The sequence below is a fragment of the Cherax quadricarinatus genome, chromosome 81 (assembly GCF_038502225.1).
Source record: "Cherax quadricarinatus isolate ZL_2023a chromosome 81, ASM3850222v1, whole genome shotgun sequence".
NCBI classification, from domain to species: Eukaryota; Metazoa; Arthropoda; class Malacostraca; order Decapoda; family Parastacidae; genus Cherax; species Cherax quadricarinatus.
In genome coordinates, this window is record NC_091372.1 from 16548994 (window position 1) to 16570149 (window position 21156).

General features: G+C 42.7%; 1 protein-coding gene across 1 annotated transcript; it reads left to right on the forward strand.

Annotated features, from left to right (window-relative positions):
* The first annotated feature begins 17981 nt into the window (after positions 1-17981).
* Positions 17982-18960, forward strand: LOC138855118 (uncharacterized). Its single transcript, XM_070102486.1, has 2 exons — positions 17982-18084; positions 18484-18960. The coding sequence occupies exons 1-2, from the start codon at positions 18079-18081 to the stop codon at positions 18958-18960; spliced, it is 483 nt and encodes a 160-aa protein (XP_069958587.1). The 5' UTR covers positions 17982-18078.
* Positions 18961-21156: the final 2196 nt, after the last annotated feature.

A 21156-nucleotide genomic window follows, 5' to 3' on the forward strand; every position in this document is an offset into this window, starting at 1 on the left:
ATAAGTCGTTTGCTCCGAGTGAACACGCTAGACCTCGTTGTTAACGAGACGAGGAAAGGGAAACTCCTTGAGTCACGACGTCTAAAAGGCAGGACAAACCAGCGGATACCTCGTCCTGCTGGAATGAGAATCGTGTCGGTGTAGCAGGACATCGAAAATGAGATGGTGAATCAAGAAATGAGGAATATCAATCACCCACAGTTAAGTAACCCTTCTAGTTATAGCAACCTTAGACTGGCCAGTAGTGGTATGTTATAATTAGATAGGTTACGACTGATCCAGCTACATCAAGTGACCACCAGAGAACATCTGGTAAGTAGTGGGATTATGTACAAATGTTTTTCCTTGATGGATGTATCCATGTGTATCCTACCCCCCCCCCCCTTCATTCAGCTAAACTAATATAATCTATACAGTCCACAAATAATTGGTAGCACCGTACTTGTGGGTGCTATCCAATCTATACTGGTCTCGGATAGATATGGATAAGATAGTGAGGTCGAGGGGACCACTTGCCGCGACCAGAGGTGGTTAAGTTTTCTCACATGTCTACACGGGGTGACTACGGTAAACATACAGTGAAGCACCCTAGGAAATTTTCCATAATTTGTGTGTACACGGCGAGCCAGGTGTTGTTGTGACGTCACAAGATGCCCTGGGCCTAGTGTTGGCTGCTCCCTCAGGTTCTTCTGCTCCCTCAGGTTCTGCTGCTCCCTCAGGAGGCTCTGCTGCTCCCTCAGGAGGTTCTGCTGCTCAGGAGGTTCTGCTGCTCCCTCAGGAGGTTCTGCTGTCGTCCATCGGATTCAAACGGAGGTCGTATTGAATTATACAGAAACTGACTGGCATCTGTTAGCTAACTAATTCTAACAGTTACTGGCACCCTTAACGTCGAATATACTACTTTCACTGCACAAATTGTGTGTGTGTGTGTGTGTGTGTGTGTGTGTGTGTGTGTGTGTGTGTGTGTGTGTGTGTGTGTGTGTGTGTGTGTGTGTGTGTGTGTGTGTGTGTGTGTGTGATTAACGTTTAATAATGAAGGACTAATTACTCATTCGAGTAACTTGTTCTGTTTAGATACTAGCAAATTCTAGTTACGCTCTAACTACCTATCGGTTTTGTAGAACCACATTCGGTTCATAGGGGTATGATTTGTGAACTGATTAGTTAACTCCAATCAGACCATTAATTATATCCTAGAAAAGCATTTGCCTACCCATGATCCCTTACAGGATTTCTTCTCTCTAGACAAAGGCAGTTTAATGTTCCAGGTGTAGATGTGTCTCTTGGCTGTTCCTGGGTTTTAAGTTGCGGTATCTTCTGGGTTTTAAGTTGCGATATCTTCTGGGTTTTAAGTTGCGGTATCTTCTGGGTTTTAAGTTGCGGTATCTTCTGGGTTTTAAGTTGCGGTATCTTCTGGGTTTTAAGTTGCGGTATCTTCTGGGTTTTAAGTTGCGGTATCTTCTGGGTTTTAAGTTGCGGTATCTTCTGGGTTTTAAGTTGCGGTATCTTCTGGGTTTTAAGTTGCGGTATCTTCTGGGTTTTAAGTTGCGGTATCTTCTGGGTTTTAAGTTGCGGTATCTTCTGGGTTTTAAGTTGCGGTATCTTCTGGGTTTTAAGTTGCGGTATCTTCTGGGTTTTAAGTTGCGGTATCTTCTGGGTTTTAAGTTGCGGTATCTTCTGGGTTTTAAGTTGCGGTATCTTCTGGGTTTTAAGTTGCGGTATCTTCTGGGGTTTAAGTTGCGGTATCTTCTGGGTTTTAAGTTGCGGTATCTTCTGGGTTTTAAGTTGCGGTATCTTCTGGGTTTTAAGTTGCGGTATCTTCTGGGTTTTAAGTTGCGGTATCTTCTGGGGTTTAAGTTGCGGTATCTTCTGGGTTTTAAGTTGCGGTATCTTCTGGGTTTTAAGTTGCGGTATCTTCTGGGTTTTATGTTGCGGTATCTTCTGGGTTTTAAGTTGCGGTATCTTCTGGGTTTTAAGTTGCGGTATCTTCTGGGTTTTAAGTTGCGGTATCTTCTGGGGTTTAAGTTGCGGTATCTTCTGGGTTTTAAGTTGCGGTATCTTCTGGGTTTTAAGTTGCGGTATCTTCTGGGTTTTAAGTTGCGGTATCTTCTGGGTTTTAAGTTGCGGTATCTTCTGGGTTTTTAGTTGCGGTATCTTCTGGGTTTTAAGTTGCGGTATCTTCTGGGTTTTAAGTTGCGGTATCTTCTTGGTTTTAAGTTGCGGTATCTTCTGGGTTTTAAGTTGCGGTATCTTCTGGGTTTTAAGTTGCGGTATCTTCTGGGTTTTAAGTTGCGGTATCTTCTGGGTTTTAAGTTGCGGTATCTTCTGGGTTTTAAGTTGCGGTATCTTCTGGGTTTTAAGTTGCGGTATCTTCTGGGTTTTAAGTTGCGGTATCTTCTGGGTTTTAAGTTGCGGTATCTTCTGGGTTTTAAGTTGCGGTATCTTCTGGGTTTTAAGTTGCGGTATCTTCTGGGTTTTAAGTTGCAGTATCTTCTGGGTTTTAAGTTGCGGTATCTTCTGGGTTTTAAGTTGCGGTATCTTCTGGGTTTTAAGTTGCGGTATCTTCTGGGTTTTAAGTTGCAGTATCTTCTGGGTTTTAAGTTGCGGTATCTTCTGGGTTTTAAGTTGCGGTATCTTCTTGGTTTTAAGTTGCGGTATCTTCTGGGTTTTAAGTTGCAGTATCTTCTGGGTTTTAAGTTGCGGTATCTTCTGGGTTTTAAGTTGCGGTATCTTCTGGGTTTTAAGTTGCGGTATCTTCTGGGTTTTAAGTTGCGGTATCTTCTGGGTTTTAAGTTGCGGTATCTTCTGGGTTTTAAGTTGCGGTATCTTCTGGGTTTTAAGTTGCGGTATCTTCTGGGTTTTAAGTTGCGGTATCTTCTGGGTTTTAAGTTGCGGTATCTTCTGGGGTTTAAGTTGCGGTATCTTCTGGGGTTTAAGTTGCGGTATCTTCTGGGGTTTAAGTTGCGGTATCTTCTGGGTTTTAAGTTGCGGTATCTTCTGGGTTTTAAGTTGCGATATCTTCTGGGTTTTAAGTTGCGGTATCTTCTGGGTTTTAAGTTGCGGTATCTTCTGGGTTTTAAGTTGCGGTATCTTCTGGGTTTTAAGTTGCGGTATCTTCTGGGTTTTAAGTTGCGGTATCTTCTGGGTTTTAAGTTGCGGTATCTTCCACTTAAATACATTGAGTTGTATTGAGAACAAGCACTTAAGCCTTTGGCGTGCGTAGTTAGGTTATAGATCCTTAGGGAATACAACGAAATAACGTGAGTCACAGCGTAAGTGTATCCTATTTAGCTAGACAGATGTGGGTCCTTTGTGTTTGGTTGCATGCAACTAAGGATTGCAGACCCTGGTAGGGATGTCAAGCCAATGAATTCTCTCTTTAAATCGCTTGTTCTCTCTAGGCTGTAGCTGGACTATTGCTGCACACTAACGACTCAGGCGAAACTGCAAACCTGGAGAATGTACAGAGAACTTTCACTGCACTTGTAAGTACGGTTGAAGTCCCTTGACCTGTACTCCTTGGAACACAGGCGACAAAGTTAAGTGGTAAAATTAACTTGGAAAATTCTCCAGGGACTAGTCCCAAATCTACACACTGAAATCACTCCCTACGAAAGAAAAAAAACTCGGTAGCCGGTGCAACATTCCCACAATGAAAAGCAGGGGTGGCATGAGTATGCTATCATATAACGTATTAAGTGTCAGGGGCCCAAGACTGTTCAACTGCCTCCCATCATACATAAAGGGGATTACCAATAGACCCCTGACTGTCTTCAAGAGTAAGCTGAACAAAGCACCTAAAGTCAGTACCTAACTAGCCGGGCTGTGGTTCTAACGTTTGTTTGCTTGTGGCCAGTAGTAACAGCCTGGTTTATCAGGCCCTTGTCCACCACGAGGCCTAGTGATGGACCGGGCCACAGGAGCGTTGCCCCCCGGAGCATCCTTCAGGTATACTCCAGGTTGTGCTCACCCCAAGAATGCAAAATGATGCCAGTTGTAGAGGCATAGTTAAAGTGGCTCTATATACGAGGCCACTTAATTTACATTCCAAGTGTAACTTAAGTAGCTGGAAGAAACACTTACCCAGTGTCCACAATAAGAGCTGTCCTGCAAGGAACACTTACCCAGTGTCCATAATAAGAGGTGCCCTGGGAGGAGCACTTACCCACTGTCCATAATAAGAGGTGCCCTGGGAGGAGCACTTACCCACTGTCCGCAATGAGAGCTGCCCTAGAAGGAACACTTACCCAGTGTCCACAATAAGAGCTGCCCTGGAAGGAACACTTACCCAGTGTCCATAATAAGAGGTGCCCTGGGAGGAGCAATTACCCACTGTCCGCAATAAGAGCTTGTCCTGGAAGGAACACTTACCCAGTGGGAGATGGTAAGACCAGAAGTGTGCCGAGTGATGATCGGATCCCCCAATCACGGTCCTTTCCCTTCCCTGGGGGGGAGGGGGATGCCAAGACAGAATGAACCCCAGTGAGGGAGCGACCATTACCTCCCCCCCCACTAAGGGGAGAGGGTAGCGAATGAGCCTAAAGGAATTCCCTCCCCTTTCAACCTCTTTCTCACCCTCTCATCACGTTCGTTGATATACGAATCTTTACTGACTTGATATCAAGGTAGGATTGCCAATTCAAGAATGGCATGAATGAACTGTCATTCTTAATTATCTAAGATATTCTGAGTCATATTCTTTGCCGTCTTGACAACGCTAGCTACCTGGGCAGGGCAGTTCTATCAGCCAGGGAGGCTGGCTCATTCTTGAGGTAGGAGCATCAAGTGTACCTGCGCCCTTGTGAGAGTCACCTAATTACCCTGCGATCATAAGTACATAAGACGAAACACTGCAGCTGGCCTACGGGCCCATGCGAGGCAGGTCCAAGTCTCCTACCCGGCTTAAGTCATTGCCCCAACCTATTCAGATCAGGTCACATTCACTTAAGGAGCACGGCATCTGACCTAGTAGCACAAGCTAGTCATGTCCAACTCACACCCACCCGCACCCAATACACACTCACCCGCACCCAATACACACCCACCCGCACCCAATACACACCCACCCGCACCCAAAACTCAATAACACATCGTAATATTAAAAGCATTAGAGAACCAATCGAGTCGTAGTTCCTGCAATTCCGTCGTAGCTACAGTCGTATGTAGTAACTCAATCTAAAGGTAACCTAACCAATATAATTACATTATCTTCTTCGGTTACCTTTAGATTATTTTGGGTTACTTAATTCATGTTTTTTAGATTCTGATGACGGATGAAAAAACATCAGAAACGTCAATGAAGTAATTAGATGTCCATTAAAGATGGCGTCTGACGCAACGTAGGTCCTACTTCTTATAAACAAGATTTATTTACCACCTGGAGCCTCAGTTGCCAATGTTATTGTATTCTCTAATGTAAAATTTTGTGTATCAAAATGTGAATGTATTTCCCATAGTTTAAAACTATACAAAAAACGTTTAAAACACGAAAAAAAAATTTGGCTTAGTTGGTACCAACAACAGACCTCCAGTGTTGGTCAATATTAATAATTATTATAATCAAGGGGGAAGCGCTAAACCCGGAGGATTATACAGCACCTGGGGGGGGGATGTGGAAGGCATTCAGGCTTAATTCGTGGAACTGGAGCACAGATCCAATTCCCTAAATCAAGAGCCCCTCCCCACCAACATCAAGGAACCTTCCTTGAGGGGATTAACATTATAAATACCTGTTTAACTATCACATAAGATATTAAAATGTGTCATTAATTAACCAGAATGTAATTAAAAACATTCTTTGTTCATCTGAAACTTCAGGTGTCAAAAATTTTGAGCAAATTTCTTAATTTTGACATTGTTTATTTTAAGGAAGATTATTGTGTGCGTCTTTTGTTTTTAAGGTAATAATTACAAGGTAATTACAAGGTAATTACAAGGTAATTACAAGGTAATTACAAGGTAATTACAAGGCAAATATTAATTTCTCAAGTCAATCCTTTCATGCCTTGACATGGACACATTAGTGATGTGTCATGTGTTGACGGACACTTGACTGAATTAGAATTAGACACATGTGCAACATCTGGGTATCTTTATTGTAGACGTTTCGCCCTCCAGTGGCTTTATCAGTATAAGTTCAAGGACATGAAATCAAGACAGTAGAACTCTGCACGAAGGATGAGGTAATCTGTCCCTCAGTCTTGGAATTGGTGAAGAACACTGTAGTCTGGAGATGGTGTTAATAGTCACGGAACACAGGACGTGAACACATTAGCCAGGAACTGAAGACTGTTCCTGGGGAACGTGTTCTTGTACTGTGTCAACGTGAATGTTACAGACCTCAGAATATTGCGCGGCGTCGATCAGTAAGAAACCTTTCACTTCTTGTATGCTATGCTAAATTATCAAGAAAACGGTTTCTTCTGAACATAAAGACCGGGCTTGATTTATACCCTGGGAGGACTTAGAACCTTCAGGCTAACGTGCTAGAATAATGCCATCTTGGAAATGGCCGGTGGTCTCAAGTTGTGTCTGGTGTTGTGGCCTCCAACGTGCTAGAACAATGCCAGTTTAGAAATGGCCGGTGGTCTCAAGTTGTGTCTGGTGTTGTGGCCTCCAACGTGCTAGAACAATGCCAGTTTAGAAATGGCCTGTGGTCTCAAGTTGTGTCTGGTGTTGTGGCCTCCAACGTGCTAGAACAATGCCAGTTTAGAAATGGCCGGTGGTCTCAAGTTGTGTCTGGTGTTGTGGCCTCCATTATTATTATAATCAAAAAGAAGCGCTAAGCCACAAGGGCTATACAGGTTGTGGCCTCCAACGTGCTAGAACAATGCCAGTTTAGAAATGGCCGGTGGTCTCAAGTTGTGTCTGGTGTTGTGGCCTCCAACGTGCTAGAACAATGCCAGTTTAGAAATGGCCGGTGGTCTCAAGTTGTGTCTGGTGTTGTGGCCTCCAACGTGCTAGAACAATGCCAGTTTAGAAATGGCCGGTGGTCTCAAGTTGTGTCTGGTGTTGTGGCCTCCAACGTGCTAGAACAATGCCAGTTTAGAAATGGCCTGTGGTCTCAAGTTGTGTCTGGTGTTGTGGCCTCCAACGTGCTAGAACAATGCATGACTTAAGAAATCGTAATGACACGATTGCAAATAAACCATACCCCCGGCCGGGATTGAACCCGCGGTCATAGAGTCTCAAAACTCCAGCCCGTCGCGCTAGCCACTAGACCAGCTAGCCACAATAAGATTCATCCAACTAGGTATATTTCTACACCATAGGAAAGTTAGCACAGGCACCTCTGTGACCACAAATGCAAGTTTTTACAGACGAATCTCCAGCTAGCGTGGCCGTGACGAACTCTAGCTCAAGTCCCTTCACTGCCGTCAACATGACTTAAGAAATCGTAATGACACGATTGCAAATAAACCATACCCCCGGCCGGGATTGAACCCGCGGTCATAGAGTCTCAAAACTCCAGCCCGTCGCGCTAGCCACTAGACCGCGGGTTCAATCCCGGCCGGGGGTATGGTTTATTTGCAATCGTGTCATTACGATTTCTTAAGTCATGTTGACGGCAGTGAAGGGACTTGAGCTAGAGTTCGTCACGGCCACGCTAGCTGGAGATTCGTCTGTAAAAACTTGCATTTGTGGTCACAGAGGTGCCTGTGCTAACTTTCCTATGGTGTAGAAATATACCTAGTTGGATGAATCTTATTGTGGCTAGCTGGTCTAGTGGCTAGCGCGACGGGCTGGAGTTTTGAGACTCTATGACCGCGGGTTCAATCCCGGCCGGGGGTATGGTTTATTTGCAATCGTGTCATTACGATTTCTTAAGTCATGTTGACGGCAGTGAAGGGACTTGAGCTAGAGTTCGTCACGGCCACGCTAGCTGGAGATTCGTCTGTAAAAACTTGCATTTGTGGTCACAGAGGTGCCTGTGCTAACTTTCCTATGGTGTAGAAATATACCTAGTTGGATGAATCTTATTGTGGCTAGCTGGTCTAGTGGCGGGTTATCCCGGCCGCGACGGGCTGGAGTTTTGAGACTCTCACGGGGTGACCGCGGGCCTTCAATCCCTATGTGGCCTTTAGAAAAGTGGCAAGACGTTTCCTTTATAAACGATGATCTTGACAACACGGAATCAAGCTTGGATTACCTTCCACTAACATTGCAAACCTTCTTGAAAAATACATTTCCTTGGAAGAAGAGAGACCTAAATTATTATAATCAAGGGGTAAGCGCTAAACCCGGAGGATTATACAGCGCCTGGGGGGGGGTATGTGGAAGGCATTCAGGCTTAATTCAGGGAACTGGAGCACAGATCCAATTCCCTAAATCAAGAGCCCCTCACCAACATCAAGGAGCCTTCCTTGAGGGGAGAGATACCTAAAAGTTGCATCAGATAGCAAGCTGGTCTCAGACCGGGCCCAGGGGGCGTTGACCCCCAGAACTCTCTCCAGGTGAACTCGAGATATTACGCAGGCATTTGGTCCAAGGACTCTCCTTGCTCCTCTAATTTCATGGTATTCAGATGCACCACTGCTTTGTTTCGCGATTTTTTGTGGGCACCTACGAGCAGAAATTTTCCCTGTTCCTACACAGTAGTAGAAAGACATGAGGGGAATGCTGCAACTGCTAATGAGATACGTCAGCATGTTATATTTCGATCATATCTCGATTTTACAAAGATACCCCTTTGCCTGTGCCTCGATGCATGAGAATGGAATAGTGCAGAGTGCGGCATAAGTTGATAATGTAATTAAATATTAACGTTCAACCTTTGAAGAGAATCAGAAGAGGCATTCACAAGTTACCACATGGAGACTATGGTAATTTCCACCATAAAAATGGTAAATTAGGACAAACATAAATTTAATTCAGACATTTCAAAGAGGCTACAGAGGCCAGGATTCTAAAATACAAAAGTACATTTGGAAGTTATAAAATTAACAGCAAGGAAATACTGAAGATAATTATATATTATCGTACGAAAATCATGATATAATTATTCCATTTTTAAGCAAACTGGGACCTACATGGGCCAAAATCCATCCAATTTTTTTTCCTAACCAAGATTTAACAATTTTATCTTAGTGTTTTTAACAAAAATTAACAATGGTCTTGAGGGAACACAGACGTTATAAGCTCGTAAAAGAACATCAAACTGATTTAACCTATGATAACCGAATCAAGTCGAACACTGACTTATATGACCAGATGAGATAGTCTCAAATTATTCCACATTATAACTTTCACAACCTAACATCAGCATTGAAAGTTTTAAGCTGATCTAAAGATGCATTCCCAGACACTAACAAAAATAACGAAAGAGTTCACAGATGTGATTACAGATGCAGGTTTCCCAGAAGGATATCAGTTAATGAGAAAGGACAGAGGAGACAGACAGGTGGAGGATTGTACACTGCTGATCAGTATCCAGTGGATGTTTCAGGAGACAAATAGAGGAGTCGAATGTCTACATAATAGGAACACTCAGAAGGATGGGACGACCCAGTCTACAGTGGTAGACCAAGACAGGAATATGGAGACATTAACAAGTGTCCACAACAGTGGTGGTAAGAACTAGACCTCACAGGAATATGGAGACAATAACAAGGCAATGGTGTCCACAACAATGGTGGTAAGAACTAGAACTCGCAGGAATATGGAGACATTAACAAGGCAATGGTGGCCACAACAGTGGTCGTAAGAACTAGACCTCACAGGAATATGGAGACATTAACAAGGCAATGGTGGCCACAACAGTGGTCGTAAGAACTAGACCTCACAGGAATATGGAGACATTAACAAGGCAATGGTGGCCACAACAGTGGTCGTAAGAACTAGACCTCACAGGAATATGGAGACAAGAACAAGGCAATGGTGTCCACAACAATGGTGGTAAGAACTAGAACTCACATAGTGAGTGCGGAATTACTGATCACGGGAGACTTCAACCACAGGATAACAGACTGGGAAAGTCTGTCTACCTACCTGGAGTCTACATGGAGGATATTCCAGGGATCAACGCCCCCGCGGCCCGGTCCACAACCAGGCCTCCCAGTGGATCAGGGCCTAATTAACGAGGCTGTTACTGCTGGCCGCACGCAACCCAACGTACGAACCACAGCCCGGCTGATCCGTCACAGACTTTAGGAATCTATTCGGACCACGCTGAGGTCCGGAATCATGGAAAGCTAAACTACTGGAGGTGGAAACATGTTAAAGACACATCGAGAGAGGTGGCGAACCGGCGAGGCTGAACACTATATTCAACACAAGCAACTCTGATATAGGGGACATTAAACATAAGAGGTTTCTTGAAGCTAGTGACCACTCGATACTAAGGTTCAAATATCTTGTGTAAGTGAACATGCTGAGGAATACAGGGTACGAAAGAAATCAACCTGACACACACAAAAAAGGAGACAGATAATACGAGTCCATTACTAAACAAAGTGCCATGGGAAAGGGAGCTAGAAAAAAAAAAAAAACAGAAACAGCACAGGCAAGATTACGGCATGCAAAATACTGAGAGGAATAAACAGAGTGGACGGAGTCCGAGAGGCGGGACTCAGGTACACAAGGGCACAGCTGTGAGTTTAAAAATACAGATGAACTACAGAGAAGCTAGGAAAGTTTTCTTTAAGTTTAAAGCTGATAGGAAAGAACCTAGCATGCGAGGTGGCAGAGACAGATCAATACACAGCTTTAAGAATAGGTGTGATGGGTATCATGCAGCCAGGAGGGAGTGAGCCCATTAGCGGCCAGAGGAGAGGCGGGGCCAGGAGCTGAGACTAGATCCCGGCAACCCGAAGTAGATAAGTTCAAAGGTCAGCACAACCTAAATTCAAGGCGAAACTCCCTTGGAGGAAAACACATCAGCACTTAAAGTTTAAAGCCGATCAGATGAGGCATTCTCCAGTTATTACACACACAAAAAATCGCACCTAAACACAAACAGTTTCGCTCTAAAATGAATCACACTGATGCCATTCACAGAAGAAGCACTAAACCCATAGGGGCCTCATAGTGGCTGGGTGGGGGGGAGCATTCGGCTTCGATACAGAGGATGAGTCCAGTTCTTAACACAGAGTGGACTAAAATACAACTAAGTCAGATATCAGGGCGTGAGCGGCGAGGGTTGTATTGAGCCCAGCAGTGAGTACAGGACCTGATTAGTTTCACTGTACAGTGAGTCTTCACAGTGATCACAGTGAAGGTAACATCACCCTCTCTTGTTAACCCGACAGTAACACACATTTAACCTTGAAGCATGGATAAAATCTTGCTCGAAGGAATTAGCCAAAGTCATAAGGTGATAAGGACCTGCCTTGTATGGGCCAGTAGGCCTTCTGCAGTGTTCCTCCATTCTTATCACTGTTTGATATCTGGGGTCCCCATCCACCATCTACGGAGACGACCCTCAGGTAATGTCCAAGGAGGTCAGGAGAGAAGCCATCCACCCTGGCTGCACACATAATAAGACCACAATCCAGAAGAGGAATCCACACACCCGAATACTAAATGACACACGATGAGCAAGGGGTTCTGCTCCCCTCTGCAAAAACTGCAGACTAAGCCAGGTGTACACCAAATCTGCGACAGTTAAGACAGACCCAGACTCAATATATGCTCTAAGAAGAGAAAATACAAAATGGACCCAAGCAAAGACGTGTCCCTTAGGTGAAAGATAGGATTTAGCAACTACAGAGGGAAAACCTGGCAAGGATTTGATCTATGGCAGCCATACTCTAACCTGGAATTGCACAAGACCACATTCAGGTGACACTATTTGCTAATCTTCCCCCCTCCCCAGTGTGCTCAGAGAGCATCTTAAGATTATCTAGAGTGTTAAACTTCCACATTGAGCTTCAATGTGAGAGGTCAGTGCCAGGCAACGATCAAAGAGTCCCCCAAAATGTTTCCTGCTGCTTACAGGGAAAACTACACAGTAGAGTTGCTCGTGCAACGCAGGCAGTCGTTCCCAGAACCAGGTAAAATGAGCAGCCACCTTCTTTTAAGTGTAAAACCAGTAGCCATTAGGAGCATCCCTCTCTGTGTTGTTCACCACAGCCTCCTGAAGTCGCTGACAGACCACTTCAGAAGTAGATGCCATAGTGTAAACTTTAATATCGTTGATATACAAGCTAGTTATGACTCCATCATGGATAACACTGACTACACCATCCATGGATATAATCAAAGCTATCGTGGCCAAAATTCTTTCTTGCGCTACTTCCCTTGATCTGTTAGCAATTCATACGAGTAACTTCAACCAGTCCTCACTTTGGATGATCTGCTAAACAGAAACTACTTCAGAAATTGGAACTGACAGCCTATCATTCCCAGAGTCTGGAGAGTGACTGACCTTCTAACCTCTAAGTTGTGCCGTACCTTTTTCCCCGGCACCAGAACTTGTTCGAACATTGTTCATTCCGACACCAGAGTTTGTTCGAATATTGTTCATTCCTTTTACAATTCAACTACTTATCCTTAGAAATTCCGATCTTGGAAAACAAGCAAGAGAGAATAAAATATGACCACTTCTTTATCTGTCCGGTAATTATAAAAACTATAATGAAAGCGAAAGGTCTAATCAGTGGTCCAACTGGTAAAGTGTATCAGTCAACTGCAGGTCACAAGCTACACACAGAGGAGGTTGGGTGAAAGGGTACAGAACTTAAGCTGCTCGTATCTCGAGGTACGACTGTACTTGCATAAAGGTGGCTGTGGTAAGATGTTTATCTCCGATTCTCAGTCAACAAAGCCTCGTCGCAGTTATGATTAGTCTTGATGGTTACGGAGGGAAGGAGAAGTTTTAAATGGTAATCGTTATTTTCAGCCATTTTTGTAATAAGGTTCGTAACCAGCATGGTCAATGTTCCTAAAGACGATACACCGAGGTACAACTCGGGATGCGTGGCGAATATGATCTCAAATTCACGGTTCTAGACCAAAAAAAATTAGAAAACAAACCATACCACGGGTGGAGTTAGAACCTGCGATCCGAGTCTTAGAATTCCAGACCGACGTGTCAGTGGCTAACGCGTCGATCTGGAGTTCTTAGACTGGCCGCGGGTTCTAACCCACCCGTGGTATGGTTTGTTTGCAATCGTGTCATTGCGATTTCGTGAGTCAAGTTTAGGAAGCCATTGTTGTAAACGCTAGGGTGAGCTACAGCGACCTCTAACGCACTTACTTGCCTAGAAGAAGAGGCGACCCTCACCTTAATTCAAGGACGGAGGGTTTTGATGTCAACCTTGATACATAGAAGAGGTATACATTATTATTATAATCAAGGGGGAAGCGCTAAACCCGGAGGATTATACAGCGCCTGGGGGGGGTGTGGAAGGCATTCAGGCTTAATTCAGGGAACTGGAGCACAGATCCAATTACCTAAATCAAGAGCCCCTCACCAACATCAAGGAACCTTCCTTGAGGGGAAAGAGGTATACAACTTCCCATCCCTGGAAAATAGTTAAAATATACTTCATATCAAACCGAGAAATTATATCCAGTCTATCACCTCACTCTTCCATCTCAACTCACTGACCATCAACTCCACACATTTTCTTGTTATCTCTGCTTACTCTATACCTTCCTCTTTTACTCTAGCCACTTTACAAGTACAAGGTGTTTTCTGAACATCCAGTAGCCCATGTGATTTGAATAGAGTCTAATCTGGTGAACAAGTACACTCGAAAATCTCTTAATCATTTCAAGATTTAGTTTACATAACGGTAGTGTCAGTGTCAGTAGTATCAGTTTTGTCCCTCATACCTAGTAGCCTTTACAAACCGTTAGCGAGTCACTATGTGGCATCACGAGCTCCTTGAATGCCGTGCCTCTGGGCACTAGGTCGGGTAGTTCAAGACGAGACAGAGGACAGGTCAAGGCACTGGCACTCTCCCTTAGTACTGGGGTTCTCCTCCTTAGAACTGAGGAAGTGAAAGAAGAATTTCTGAATGCTGATACCCATTCCAAACTGAAAGAATGGTAATCGCATCAGGGCGACGAAAAATGATACGGAGAGCTGTCCAGGGCGATGGAATATGACAGGGAAACCTGTCCAGGGCGATGGAATATGGCAGGGAAACCTGTCCAGGGCGATGGAATATGGCATTCCTCCAGACTCGTTGCTTTTAACTTTTTCATAATTTACAAAGCCAAAACAAATCGTACTTCACTCAAGGCTATTGTTGACCAACATGGCTGAGGACGCTCGGAATGCTTGAGCTGTTGTGACTCTCGCTGTGAGCCCCAGAAAATATCTGGGGAGCGGCACTATGAGTTACAAGAATATTTTAAATGCTTCATTTCTGACCACTCAACAAAAGAAAGTGTCTTCTCATAGCTGGAAAATGCAGCATCTGTTGTGAACTTCACAACTACAGTGTGCACGAAGAAAACTTATCCTAAATGTGTCATCTGCTCCCAGAGCCACACACCAGTTTCCTTCCAATGTCCAAGGCGCTGTGTGGTAATAAAGGCTTCTGAAAATGCGATGTGGCAAGCCAGTAACTTGCAGCAACTAGTCAACACGCCTGCTATGGACTACCTGCTAATGCTGATCATTCCAGCTCACGCAATAATGTTTGGACAAAGACTCAACAGTTGTCTTCTGGGTCACACTAAACCTCAAACCGAAGGTGAAGAACACACATCCCATTGAACCCTTCTTCCAGCTCTGAATTTTGCATAACTCCTCTGATAATGGATATAAACTCGAGAAGCCAGTTGCTGGACCAGGTGTCCAGTCTGTCCAGGTCTCTTTGCAGTCCTGCCTGATCCTCATTTGATTTAATTCTCCTCATTAACTTCACATCATCTGCGAACAGTGACACTTCTGAGTCTATCCCTTCCATCATGTCATTCACATATACCAAAAATAGCACTGGTCCTAGGACCGATCCCTGTGGGATCCCGCTCGTCACAGGTGCCCACTGTGATACATCATCCCGTACCATGACTCGTTGTTGCATGTACAAACTCTCAATGACTTACACAGTAATGGCCTTTCATCTATTTTAATTCCAGAAAATATTCAAGCTAGATTTGCTAACTAATCTACAAAGCCTTCTTACTTGCCATACTAGGACTCTGCTTCCTCCGATCAAACACCAAGATCACGAATATCTCAACCAGCTAACCTTGTTAAAACCATTGCAGAGGAGACTACTGCTACATAAACACATTTGGTAGAATCATCTCAGGTTATACCAACTAATGGAACTCCCAACATTTGTTCCCAGCATATGATTATCAAGGAGGAGAGCTAAGCCCGTAGGATTATGCAGCGCCTGTGGTGCAGGGGGGGGGGAGATGTGGAAGGTATTCAAGTTTAATTCAGGGAACTGGAGCACAGATCGAATTCCCTATATGAAGAGCCCCTCCCCAGCGTCAAGGAACCTTCCTTGAGGGGTTCCAGCACACAGTACATTCATCAGTGACACCTGTAGTCTGGAATTCCAGGTAGCTTGCTTACGCACACCCGGAATACATCATTAAATATTCGATTACAACAAACTATTGTACCTTATCGTAAAGCTGATACTCTAACAACCTCCAGAGCCGATATCACAAACAAAACCAGTGCATGTGTGTTGGAACAACGAATCCAGAATATTAAAGTCTCAGACTTGTTTCTGGCGTCTCCTTACGAAACAGAACAAAGATGGATCATAAACACACGTTTCGTGTTGTATACATGTAACCTGCATGTAGGAGAGGAGCTTACGACCAAGTTTTGGTCCGACACGTCGTCGCAAGCTCCTCTCCATGTGGGGGTCATTTATGTATTGTTGCAGTCATGGTATTGTGACTGTTTCTTCTGTACATGATGCAGATGAAGTTAATGTTCTTCTGTATAAACTTAAGAACCTTACGAGGGGAAGGATCCTTACATCCCTGGCAGAAAAAAATCCACCATTAGTAAGCTACACTAATTATATAACAGACATTATGATTATATAACGTAACATCCTGATTGATCAGACCCTGATCCACCATGAGGCCTGGTCTCAGACCAGGCCGCATGGGCGTTGGCACCCGAAACCCTCTCCAGGTAAACTCCAGGTAAACGATCCTTCACATAGGACCCTGTGGATGACTCCCCTCAAACAAACATGACTACCCACGACCAATGAGTCTCAGAAATTTACCTGAAGACCCAGGTAACTGGGTAACACCGTGTGAAGGCTTACTCAGCTTTGTAATAACTTCAGACAGTATTACCCAGGCTGGCTCCTCCTCAGGAAAATTAGTGAATAGAAAAAGAAATAATAACAGACAAACATAAACACTTTATTATATAGAAAATATAAAATATAAAACACTTAAATATGAAATATTAATCCTACATTAAAGAAAATGAAAAATGAAAAATATAAATAACTGAATTCAACGCTAATATATATAGGGGTGTCTGGTGTTGGTGACACTATGTTGTTGAAATCGTAGCCGTTGCTGATATTCAAATTCAAATTCAAATTCAAATTCAAACTTTATTCTCTATAAGTATTACAATGCTGAGTTTACAGGATTTGGTTATTGTGTGGTTTACATGTAGTAAAATAATAATTACAGAGTGTACCACTAGAACGCCTAGCATGGCTAGGCATTTCGGGCAGACTTATGTTAAATCTTAGGTTTAAAATGTTACAAAATTATGAGATAAGTTGGTATTATGGCTAAGTGACTAAATACTAGTTGTGAGTTTAACAATGTGAATGCTTTTGTTTTGGCACTATACGTAGTTTCAGTATTGAAGTATCACAGGCCAACTTATGACTAGTTAAGATTCATTATTTTGAGATTGAGATTGATATTTCTGTTTATGGTCAAATGGGTGAGTGAGTGTAAGTGTGAACCACCAGGTGGTATTCGTATTATTAGTTGACAGGGTGTATCAGGGAGATAAGATGTTTTCTGATGGTAGTTTTGAAGGTGATGAATGTGTCTGCAGTTTTGGAATTTTCAGGTAGGGTGTTCCAGATTTTAGGGCCTTTGACATACATTGAATTTTTGTAAAGGTTTAGTCGGACACGGGGAATGTCATAGAGATGTTTGTGTCTGGTGTTATGCCTGTGGGTTCTGTCACAACTATCAAGAAAGCGTTTTAGGTCAAGGTTAATATTGGAATTTAAGGTCCTGTAGATGTAGATTGCACAGTAGTAAGTGTGGATGTACTGAACAGGGAGTAAGTTTAGATCTATGAAGAGTGGGGGGGGGGTGTTGCCAGGGATGGTATTTAGTGATTAATCTTACTGGGGCTTTTTGTTGGGTTATTATTGGCGTTAGGTGTGTTGCTGCAGTTGAACCCCAAGAGTTACCAAACCGAAGGGCATAGTTCTATATTGCATCAGTCCTTGGTGTGTAGGAAAAGCGGTGTACTGCTTAGAAGAAGGATCTAACATTACTTGATGATATGCCTGTGCAATATCAATCTCTGAAAAGAAGGAAGCGTCATAAAATTTGTGTTGATCGCTATCTATTAAGGGCATAGTCTCAGCATCCCACCGAGTTATAGCATTAAGGCCTCTGAAGTCAATAGCAAGTCTATATAAATTATCCTTCTTCTTAACCATGACTACAGGTGAGCAATATGCAGATACTGAAGGTTCAATGATCTTTAGTTTTAATAATTTGTCTATCTCTCGGTCAAATGCATCCCTAAGGTGAACTGGAACTGGGTATAATTTTCGTTTGATAGGATTGTCCGTCACTAAGTCAATCTTATGGACTACCGTGGAGGTAACACCTAGAATATCAGTAAAGACATCTGAAAAGTTACTCACACATTGAAGTAGTTCATGTCTCTTATGGTCGGTGCCTCAATACTGAGGCACCAAAAGCACTGTTTTCATGGCACCATAGACACAAAGCATATGCTCCCAGAGACTTCTCGCCTCAATCCAGCCAATCACACACCTTCTGGGCGGAGCTTGAAGGTGGCTTCACTTGGGTATTGTCCTCTGCTATTGGCTGGGAGCTCCTCGACTGTTCAGTACTGCTTGACTTGTTGAAGGAGCAGCATTTCGACCCTCACTCTCCTGATATTTCACCAATTTACACCACTCCAGAATGTCGGTAAGTTTCTGAATGTGTTTCCAGTGCATTATTGAATGTTTGAACTTCATTTTGAGATGTAAATGAATTGCCTGAGGCATTGAGAAGTAACAAATAAATGCACTTGAAGTTTTGTTTACCTTTTTGGTATCAATATTGAGGCCCGGCCTGACAATGGTAGATTATCACTTACTGTTTTTGTATCAATATTGAGGCCCGGCCTGACAATGGTGATAAGAAATGTGCCAATGAAGGTATCATATATCATGGATTAACAGATCATAATTAGACCGTCTTTGTCACTGATAGCTAACAATTGCATGCTGAATCAAATTCATTGATATATGAGTAATTTTACCTTGTAAATTTATAAAATTTGCTCATATGGAATGCTCATTTTGTGTTTTCTGTTCATTTCAGTTGAACACAAATGTGTTTTATGGATCAAGGGCTCAAAGAAGAAGGGATTACATCGTGCCAGAGTTACATGATGACAGTGACCCTAATGAGGAAGTGGATTCTGGAGATGATTATGAGCCACAGGCAGATGCTTCTTCTTCAAGTGAAGATGAACATGAAGATTTGTCTAAGAGAAGTGGGCAAGTTAATGTAAAACGAAGAAATGTACGAAAACAAGCAGTTAAAGATGACGAGGTTGAGGTAGATGAAACAACTGTCAACAACACTAATGCCACCTGGAGCAAACTTGACATAACAAATACTCCATTACCTGACTACAGACATGAGGTACCAACACATATCAAGGAACCATTTGAATATTTTTGTGAATTATTTACTGCAGAAATGTTAGAAAGCCTTGTATTTAACACAAACTTGTATGCAACACAGAAAGATGTTAATACTAACTTCAACACCACTAGTGAAGAGCTTATGTAATTTGTTGGAAATCTGATATTCATGAGTATGGACACTCTGCCCTCTTTAGAGGATTACTGGTCCCATTACCATTGTCATCCTGATATTACAACTGTTGTGACATCTAAGAGGTTTAAGTTACTAAGGACAGCTATTCATATAAATGATAATACCAAGGCAACAGCTGACAGGTTCCATAAAGTAAGACCATTGTTTGAAGGTCTAAGAAAAGCATGCCTGACCGTTCCAGGTACACCAAAGCAGTCAGTTGATGAGGTAATGGTGGGATATAAGGGAACAAGAGCAGGAAATCTCAGGCAATATATCAGGACCAAGCCTGATAAATGGGGATTTAAACTTTTTTGCCGGGCCAGCGATGATGGATTTATACATGACATAATGATGTATCAAGGTCAAACAACATTTGATTATCACAGTGTTAGCCTAACAGAGGAGGAGAAGAAAATGCCTATAAGTTCCAAGGTTGTTATTTGCCTTGCAAAGACTATGGACCACACAAAGACCAGTGCAATTTATGCAGATAACTTCTTTACCAGTTTGCCTCTAGTGAAATATCTGCATGCTACATTCAATTGCAGGTACACAGGCACTGCAAGGGACAGCAGAATTGGAAAACCACCACTTATGTCTGTCAATGACATGGAAAAAACAAAGGTGAAAAGGAGTGCTATGGATTACTGTTCATTGGATGGTGTCCTTGCTGTACGTTGGAAAGACAGTAAGGTTGTTACTTTACTGACTAATGATATTGGCATCAACCCAGTGACAAAGATAAAGAGGTACAGCAAGGAGCTCAAACAAAAGGTGGAAGTTGACTGTCCTGCAGTGATAAAGAATTATAATGCCCATATGGGGGGCATAGATAAGAATATATTGGTGCATCTCTACAAGTCTCCACTAAAAGCAAAACGCTGGTAAATGAGGCTCTTTGGATATATCATTGATCTTTATGGTGTCAATGGCTGGTTGTTGTACAGGCATGACTGTGGTGTTTTGAAAGAGAAATACATGAACCTCAAGGAATTTCGGTTTTCCATCTCCCATTCTGCAAGAAAGTCAACCAATGGAATCCCAAGGAGCCTGAGATCTCCAAGTTGTTCAACTTCACGGTCTTCTTCAAGGTCTTCTTCATGACGACATTCCCAATCGGCATAGAAAAAGGTCTCATGATACAATATTTGATGAAACACAAAAACACTGGCCAGTTTCTGCAAAGAGGCTTTCATGTAAACATTGCAACACCAAGAACAAGAGGACCTACTCTTCCTTTGCTTGTTCCTTCTGCAAGGTTAATTTATGTCTAAATTCAATGAGGAATTGTTTCCTGGAATTCCATAAGCAACAACATGCTTAAATTCCTCTGATAATATTTTTGTAACATTTTTTCAATTTTTTTATAAAATGTCAATTACTAAAAATGTCTTAAATTTCTTGAAATCAAGTTTCTGTGCCTTTTGTTTACCCAAGTTGTTTATGAATAAACCTTAAAAGTAAATTTATGCTTTTAATTATCAGTTATAACAGCTGTTATGATTCTTTTAGACAAATACCTTTGTCAGGCTTGCATCAAATTTGATGCCTGATCTGTCACCTACAGTTTAACCATTGTCGGGGAGTGCCTCATATTTGATGCGGCCAAAAAGGGCATTTTATGGCCCAAAAATAAATAAACTCAAAAAATGATCACAAATAAATATGTCTTAGAATTGCATATACTGTCACAATATAGGTTGCAATTGTTGCATTTGCTCAAATATGAGGCATGGCCCGGTATAGGGTTAAGGCAGTTAACAGAATTTCTTCGGTAATATTTCTTAAGGATGTTGATATGATAAAGCTTAGGTTTCCCCTTGACTTCTATGAGGTAGTCAACTTTCCCACAGATTTTTAATACTTTATATGGACCTTTCCATGCTACTAATAATTTATTTGACTTGAGAGGCAAAAGTACAAGAACTTCATCTCCTACTTTAAAACATCTCCTCTGGCTTTTGGAATCAAAATAGGTTTTGTACTGGTCCATTGACAAGCTTAGGTTTTTCAAAACTGTGTCAGAGGTCTCCTCAAGTTTGCATCTAAGGTCAAGGAGAAACTGGTAAGAAGACTGAACCTCAGAATTTACCTCCTCATTAGTCCATAAGTCATGAAGGATGGACAATGGGACTCTGGCCTGTCTACCATAGAGAAGTTCAAAAG